Raw genomic sequence first — 8,844 nt, 5'->3', positions numbered from 1 at the left:
TTCTGCTGGTGGAGTCACCGTGTACATACATTACGTTACTTATCCTGTACTGATCCTGAGTGACATCCTGTATTATACTCCAGAGCTGCACTCACTATTCTGCTGGTGGAGTCACTGTATACATACATTACGTTACTTATCCTGTACTGATCCTGAGTTACATCCTGTATTATACTCCAGAGCTGCACTCACTACTCTGCTGCTGGAGTCACTGTGTACATACATTACATTATTTATCCTGTACTGATCCTGAGTTACATCCTGTATTATACTCCAGAGCAGCACTCACTATTCTGCTGGTGGAGTCACTGTGTACATACATTACATTACTTATCCTGTACTGATCCTGAGTTACATCCTGTATTATACTCCAGAGCTGCACTCACTATTCTGCTGGTGGAGTCACTGTGTACATACATTACTTATCCTGTACTGATCCTGAGTTACATCCTGTATTATACTCCAGAGCTGCACTCACTATTCTGCTGGTGGAGTCACTGTGTACATACATTACATTACTTATCCTGTACTGATCCTGAGTTACATCCTGTATTATACTCCAGAGCTGCACTCCCTAATCTGCCGGTGGAGTCACTGTGTACATACATTACATTACTTATCCTGTACTGATCCTGAGTTATATCCTGTATTATACTCCAGAGCTGCACTCACTATTCTGCTGGTGGAGTCACTGTGTACATACATTACATTACTTATCCTGTACTGATCCTGAGTTATATCTTGTATTATACTCCAGAGCTGTACTCACTATTCTCCTGGTGGAGTCACTGTGTACATACATTACTTATCCTGTACTGATCCTGAGTTACATCCTGTATTATACTCCAGAGCTGCACTCACTATTCTGCTGGTGGAGTCACTGTGTACATACATTACATTACTTATCCTGTACTGATCCTGAGTTATATCCTGTATTATACTCCAGAGCTGCACTCCCTAATCTGCCGGTGGAGTCACTGTGTACATACATTACGTGTCTGTATAACAGTTGTTCTAATGTTGTCTTTGTGTCTTCCAGTTTATCCAGACCGGTGTGATATCAGCATTGTGGCTTTGTGTGATCCGGAGAAGCACACTGGAAAGCTGACGTTCTGGGACGATGTCTATGGGTTTAATATGTCGTGTATGAAGAAAGCCGTCCTGCCGGAAGCCATAGTGGAGGTCGTTAATGCTGATACTATTTTCTCTGAACCGTTCATTATAAAGGTAATTATCGTTCTCATGGAGGAATTCTAAATTTTCACTCAATGTGGCTCCTGGTTGTATTGGTCAATGACTCCACGGTCACAGGAGGGCCCAGCGCTTGTTTTCACTTCCTGTTTGATGATCTCCTGAAGTCTATGAAGATCCATAGTGATCTACTTGCTGATAAGCAGCCACCCCACTCATTTAGGCACTGCCTATCATTCCGTTTAGGGGGTTTTCCTGGTTGATGTAAATAAAGCTTGAAGGGGTGATCCCACGAAAAAGTAATATCGCTGGGGGCACCTCTTCTGGGAACCCCACTGATTACTAGAACGTGGGTCCTGAGCCCCCCATTGCTCCTTACGACACCGTGCAGTAAGGAGAAGCTTGAATGGAGCGGAGGTTGAGCATGGAGCGTCACCGCATACGCTCAACCCCCGCTCCATTGAAGCTCCTCCCTGTGATCATGCATTAGGGAGGAGCGTGGGGCTCGTGACTCCCGTTCAAGTGATCGGGTCCCAGCAGTGGGTCCCCCAGGGATCATACATTTATCATGGGATAACAACTTTAATCATTGTACTTTTAAATCATCACTATTTTCAATATCACTGCTTGCTGTTAATGAATTGGAACCTTCCAGTTTATTGAAAACCCATACAGACCTAATACTATTGGCTTACTACACTTATTTGCAGTTTGCACCCTAGATTTGAATCCATTGGTACTAGAATCTTGAGGGTCCACGCCATGTTTCTAGGGGGTACTCGGATTGTACTTTTAATAGGTTCTCAAGTGTATGATCACAGCGTTGGGGGTAATTTAATGTCATTTATTTGAGTAGGAGGTACAATGCTTAGGAAAATTGAAAAACACTGGTCTGGACGATCCTCTTTGAGGTAAATGGCTTAAACTCCAGACTGATACGTTTTACCTGCACTGATACATTGTAACAAACTATCAGCACAGAAAAGAGATTTTGCTGAGGATTGTCTAGACCGGATACAATTTATGGGAAATCCTCTACTGTGGGAAGTATAAGGCTCGTTCATATCTTTTTTGGGGTCCTCCATTGGAACTTCAGCTAAAAAAAATCTGAAAAATAGCGCTTCATGCTGCTTTTTCCCGGTAAAATCACGCACACCCTGATGGGAAGCCGACGGAAGCCATTAAAGTCAATAGGTTTTTGTTGCACCCGCCGGTGGTGTCCGTGGTGCAATGGAGGGGACGGAGCAGGGCAATGGATTACCGAACACAGATGTGAATTAGGCCTTAGGTCTGCACAGATTTCATTTTCTGGATTCAAACAATGTTTCCATTCACTGACGCTAGCAGAGATCTTGAAAATGGTGAGGAAATAAAAAACAAAGGGGGAAATTTTATTTTGACTGGTGTTTCATACCCGCTGGAGTAGAATACACCTAATTTATAAAGAGATCTACACTTCTTAATAAATTGGGCGCATCTCTGGCTGTTCATGCGCCAGTAAGTCAACGGCGGCTATGAGCTGGCCCAGATTTGAGGTATCACTTTATGCCCGTTTCTTCCGTAAATTAGTGTCGAGCCTTTTTTCTTTTTTTTCTTTAAAGTGGCAGAGGTAGCGTAAAAATATTATTTTTTTTGCTGAAAAATAACCTGGCGTAGAGTGTTTAAGTGTCAGATTCACATCCTGCATTGATCCCCCCCCCCCCCCACCACCACCAGAAATCTGTGACTTTTTTTTATATGTGTGTACTGTGGGGGAGGGGTAGCGCAGATAAGACTGTAAAGCTTGGACTCCAGGTGTTTGTGTGTGTGTGTGTCTATATACAGTGAAGGAAATAAGTATTTGATCCCTTGCTGATTTTGTAAGTTTGCCCGCTGTCAAAGACCTGAACAGTCTAGAATTTTTAGGCTAGGTTAATTTTACCAGTGAGAGATAGATTATATAAAAAAAAAAAATGAAAATCACATAGTCAAAATGATCTATATTTATTTGCATTGTGCACAGAGAAATAAGTATTTGACCCCCGACCAACCATTAAGAGTTCAGCCTCCTCCAGACCAGTTACTGCTCCAAATCAACTTGGTGCCTGCATTATAGACAGCTCTTACATGTCACCTGTATAAGAGACTCCTGTCCACAGACTCAATGATCAGTCTGACTCTAACCTCTACAACATGGGCAAGACCAAAGAGCTTTCTAAGGATGTCAGGGACAAGATCATAGACCTGTACAAGGCTGGAATGGGCTACAAAACCATAAGTAAGACGCTGGGTGAGAAGGAGACAACTGTTGGTGCAATAGTAAGAAAATGGAAGACATACAAAATGACTGTCAATCGACATCGATCTGGGGCTCCATGCAAAATCTCACCTCGTGGGGTATCCTTGATCCTGAGGAAGGTGAGAGCTCAGCCGAAAACTACACGGGGGGAACTTGTTAATGATCTCAAGGCAGCTGGGACCACAGTCACCAAGAAAACCATTGGTAACACATTACGCCGTAATGGATTAAAATCCTGCAGTGCCCGCAAGGTCCCCCTGCTCAAGAAGGCACATGTACAGGCCCGTCTGAAGTTTCCAAATGAACATCTGGATGATTCTGAGAGTGATTGGGAGAAGGTGCTGTGGTCAGATGAGACTAAAATTGAGCTCTTTGGCATTAACTCAACTCGCCATGTTTGGAGGAAGAGAAATGCTGCCTATGACCCAAAGAACACCGTCCCCACTGTCAAGCATGGAGGTGGAAACATTATGTTTTGGGGGTGTTTCTCTGCTAAGGGCACAGGAATACTTCACCACATCAATGGGAGAATGGATGGTGCCATGTACCGTCAAATCCTGAGTGACAACCTCCTTCCCTCCAACAGGACATTAAAAATGGCTCGTGGCTGGGTCTTCCAGCACGACAATGACCCGAAACATACAGCCAAGGCAACAAAGGAGTGGCTCAAAAAGAAGCACATTAAGGTCATGGAGTGGCCTAGCCAGTCTCCAGACCTTAATCCCATCAAATACTAATGGAGGGAGCTGAAGATCCAAGTTGCCAAGCGACAGCCTCGAAATCTTAATGATTTACAGATGATCTGCAAAGAGGAGTGGGCCAAAATTCCATCTAACATGTGTGCAAACCTCATCATCAACTACAAAAAATGTCTGACTGCTGTGCTTGCCAACAAGGGTTTTGCCACCAAGTATTAAGTCTTGTTTGCCAAAGGGATCAAATACTTATTTCTCTGTGCACAATGCAAATAAATATATATAATTTTGACAATGTTATTTATTTATTTTTTTTTTTTTATATAATCTATCTCTCACTGTTAAAATTAACCTAGCCTAAAAATTCTAGACTGTTCATGTCTTTGACAGCGGGCAAACTTACAAAATCAGCAAGGGATCAAATACTTATTTCCTCCACTGTATATAATGTGTGTCCTGTACGTTTTAGAACTCTGATATTAGGTGTCACTCCTGTACAATATAGTTTTTGGAAGTATTGTACAGGTATCACCTGCGGTCACATGACCCGCGTTCCATACAGGTGTGTTACTAGGGTCCAACCAGCCCAACCTACTGTCTGTCCTTAAACTGTAGCTAAACGTTTGACAAACTTCTGACATGTCATAGTGACATGTCAGAAGTTTGGATTGGTGGGGGTTCCGAGCACCGAGACCCCCACCAATCGCTAGAATGAAGCAGCTGAAGGTCTCGTGTGAGCGCTCCGCTGCTTCGTGTCTGTTCGGCTTTTTCCGGAAGTAAATGTATCGTTGTACAGACTCAATATAAAGTCTATGAGCCCGCACTCCGATACATCGGCTTTCTGGAAAAAGCCAAACAGACACGAAGCGGCTGAGCGCTCACACGAGACCTTCAGCTGCTTCGTTCTAGGGATTGGTGGGGGTCTCGGTGCTCAGACCCCCACCAATCCAAACTTCTGACATGTCACTGTGACATGTCAGAGGTTTGTCAAACGTTTAGCTACACTTTAGCTTCAGGGGTTTGCCATTTCCAAAATTGTGGAATCTCCTCTCTCGTGTCGCACCCAAAGAAGAGAAATGATGTATTTTTTTATTTTTTTTTATAAATACGGTTTATTTTTTCCTCCAAATACTTCCATGGGTGGCCATATTGGAGACACACACATCTTTCTCCTGTATTTTCTGTTTGTGTGCTTTATGGCAGCTGCAATGAATGGCACCTAACTCTCAGAAAGTGTCTTTTGATTCTTACCGTCTGCAGAAAGTGATGACGTACGGCCCTACCCCCAGAGACCAGGGCGTGGCAGGGGAGCTGCATACAGTCATGTGTGTATATAGTGGTCTCAACCTGCCTTATCTAGGTCTCCAGCAGTACAATAAAGCCGCCATCTGTCATAAAATCCCCACACTCTAATGATAATGAGATGACTCTGCTGACCTGATGATAATGTAATGACTCTTCTTACCCCACCCTCTAATACTAATGAGATGATTGTGCTGACGTTGCCCTCGAATAATAATAATATGACACTCTCTCTGTTTTTATGTTTACAAAGAAAATCATGCGCGTAGCACGGACGTAAAACACGTTCGTGTGAATAAGCCCTAATAAGAATGAAACTACTCTGCTGACCCCGCCCTCTAATGATTAAATGACTGCTGACCCCGCCCTCTAATGATTAAATGACTGCTGACCCCGCCCTCTAATGATTAAATGACTGCTGACCCCGCCCTCTAATGATTAAATGACTCTGCTGACCCCGCCCTCTAATGATTAAATGACTGCTGACCCCACCCTCTAATGATTAAATGACTCTGACCCCGCCCTCTAATGATTAAATGACTGCTGACCCCGCCCTCTAATGATTAAATGACTCTGCTGACCCCGCCCTCTAATGATTAAATGACTCTGCTGACCCCGCCCTCTAATGATTAAATGACTGCTGACCCCGCCCTCTAATGATTAAATGACTGCTGACCCCGCCCTCTAATGATTAAATTACTCTGACCCCGCCCTCTAATAATTAAATGACTGCTGACCCCGCCCTCTAATGATTAAATGACTCTGCTGACCCCGCCCTCTAATGATTAAATGACTCTGCTGACCCCGCCCTCTAATGATTAAATGACTGCTGACCCCACCCTCTAATGATTAAATGACTGCTGACCCCGCCCTCTAATGATTAAATGACTGCTGACCCCGCCCTCTAATGATTAAATGACTCTGCTGACCCCGCCCTCTAATGATTAAATGACTCTGCTGACCCTACCCTCTAATAATGAGGTGACTCTGCTGACCCTGCTCAATAATAATAACGAAATGACTGCTGACCCCGCCCTCTAATAGTAATAATGAGATGACCACGATCTCTCTAATAATAATGGGATGGCTGTTGACCCTGTATTCTAATGACAGTGAGATGACTTTCCTGACTGTCCCAGTCTACACAGCAAAGCTGACGAGAGCTGCAGAAAGCTTGAAATGTCAGCCTAATGTGTTTGCTCCAGGATTTCTTTTTTTAATATAGACGTTCAATTAGGACACACGTGATATGGGATATTGCCGGGAATCTCTCCATATCTAGTTAGATTTGCCATATGAGTCTCTAGGAAAGTTGAGTGACCGCTGTGATTTTGGACATATTTGTTGTCACACGGCTTTCCCAGGAACAGATAACCAGCTGAATAGAGATTAAGAGAAGAGGACAAGTTACTAATTTATATTTACTGGGGATTTTGTTCCTTAGGGGGACCTGCTGCTACGTACCGGAACAGTTGGTGGCACAAAATGCAGTTTTGTAACACAGAATAATGACTCCCTGGTAGAATGCGGCGTCACGCTGTCTGCAGAGCGTCTCATCTCCTCTGTCCAGGGCGTAGGTTTCTTTTTTTTTAATCTGTTAATTTCTTCTTCTTTTCCTCTTTTTAGGACATAAACTGCCTGACGACCACAGTCAAAGATTTGGATTTTTGCTCAGATTTTTCCCTGCAGATAACAAGAGACGGGGCGTGCACGGTGAGTGAGGGGGGTTCGCATTTTTGGGATAAAGAACGCACTGCAGGGAATGTGCGATATTTCTTCTCTGCAGACCCTTGTGTTTATACTCTGATCTGACACACTGTGGCTGGTGGGACCCTGGGAAACGTGAAGCCTCTGTGTGATGCAGCAAAGCATGGGTTAAAAGGGGTTTTCCTGTTTTACGTTTATAAAGCTAAATCATTATATAATAAAAAAAATGTGCAACTTTCTGAAAATCTACTATGTATTTCACAGTTTTCAAGGTCTCTGGATGTAAAAAAGAATGTTTCCATTCACTGACAAAAAGCAGAGACTGAAAACCCATCATGATCATGTCCAACCGACACAGGTGCAGGGTTTGTAACAGCGTATCAGCGCTCTCTCTTATAATGAGCCTTGCACATATGCCAGTTGGACATGACTAGGATGGGTTTTCAAAGGCTGGATGTAAATAAGGATATTCCCATTCACTGACAGCAAGCAGCGAGTTTAAAAATTGTGAGGAATTCAAATTCAGTAAATTATAAAGTTGCAGAAGTTTTCATTGTATGATCACCAAAGAGAGTGCATAATGTCACATGGTTCTATCGGAAGGAGGTCACATGGTTTGTGGGATGACATTTAGAGGTCATATTTATGAGTCGTGTGCAAAAACGACCGGCGAGTAGGGCTCAGATTCGCCATTCCGTAGGATACAATGGTAAAATGTTCTACTATTTTTGAAAATTTACCAAAATTTTATATTTGCCCAATGTATCCTTATGGTGGTCCATTCAAAAATCTGCGGCACTGAATCAGCCGGAACAATTCGCTGGCGAGTGATAATGATCAGAGGGGGAAGGGTAATGATAATATGTGAAGTCATCAACGCTCCTCATTTCTATCCACATTCTCATCAGGCCAAAGGCCCAAAGTCTAGCCAGGGAATTACCCCTTCCCAATGTGAAGCATAGAGAGAATATATCCTATTAGGGGATTCCGAGTTATACTGGGGGGTCCCTGTTTAGGACTCTCATCTCTTAGTTAGATCTGAGATTGTCCCAAAGAGCTGCTCTGTCTCTGGAGGACATGTCCTCTCCACGCATCACACATATTGCTCAACGATTTCACTAGGCACCATGTAATGCTTCATTTCTCCTGTGGTGGCGCTGCAGTGGAATTCATCACTTACTGCCAAGATCGACCACAATCTGCAGACGATCGCTGAGGGATCCTTGCACCAGAGCACTCTATGATCCACTTATTTCAGGTGACCCTTCTTAATAAAACCTAGCGGAGAACCCCTTTAAAGAGGCTCTGTCACCAGATTTTGCAACCCCTATCTGCTATTGCAGCAGATAGGCGCTGCAATGTAGATTACAGTAACGTTTTTATTTTTAAAAAACAAGCATTTTTGGCCAAGTTATGACCATTTTTGTAGTTATGCAAATGAGGCTTGCAAAAGTCCAAGTGGGTGTGTTTAAAAGTAAAAGTCCAAGTGGGCGTGTATTATGTGCGTACATCGGGGCGTGTTTACTACTTTTACTAGCTGGGCGTTCTGATGAGAAGTATCATCCACTTCCCTTCACAACGCCCAGCTTGTGACAGTGCAGATCTGTGACGTCACTCACAGGTCCTGCATCGTGTCGGCCACATCGGCACCAGAGGCTACAGATGATTCTG

General features: G+C 43.6%; 1 protein-coding gene across 1 annotated transcript in view; it reads left to right on the top strand.

Annotated features, from left to right (window-relative positions):
• Nucleotides 1-1,017: 1,017 nt before the first annotated feature.
• The window catches only part of LOC142704356 (protein arginine N-methyltransferase 3-like), a gene marked incomplete at its 3' end in the record, with an annotated part of 28,179 nt that continues 20,352 nt past the window's right edge, over nucleotides 1,018-8,844 (top strand). Inside the window, exons 1-2 of the mRNA XM_075848264.1 lie at nucleotides 1,018-1,227; nucleotides 7,093-7,179. Of these exons, the coding sequence (XP_075704379.1) occupies nucleotides 1,018-1,227; nucleotides 7,093-7,179 (297 nt within the window). The remainder of the gene's footprint in view (nucleotides 1,228-7,092; nucleotides 7,180-8,844) is intronic.

The sequence above is a fragment of the Rhinoderma darwinii genome, unplaced genomic scaffold (assembly GCF_050947455.1).
Source record: "Rhinoderma darwinii isolate aRhiDar2 unplaced genomic scaffold, aRhiDar2.hap1 Scaffold_3084, whole genome shotgun sequence".
Lineage (NCBI taxonomy): Eukaryota > Metazoa > Chordata > Amphibia > Anura > Rhinodermatidae > Rhinoderma > Rhinoderma darwinii.
This window is presented reverse-complemented; position numbering and strand designations above follow the sequence as displayed.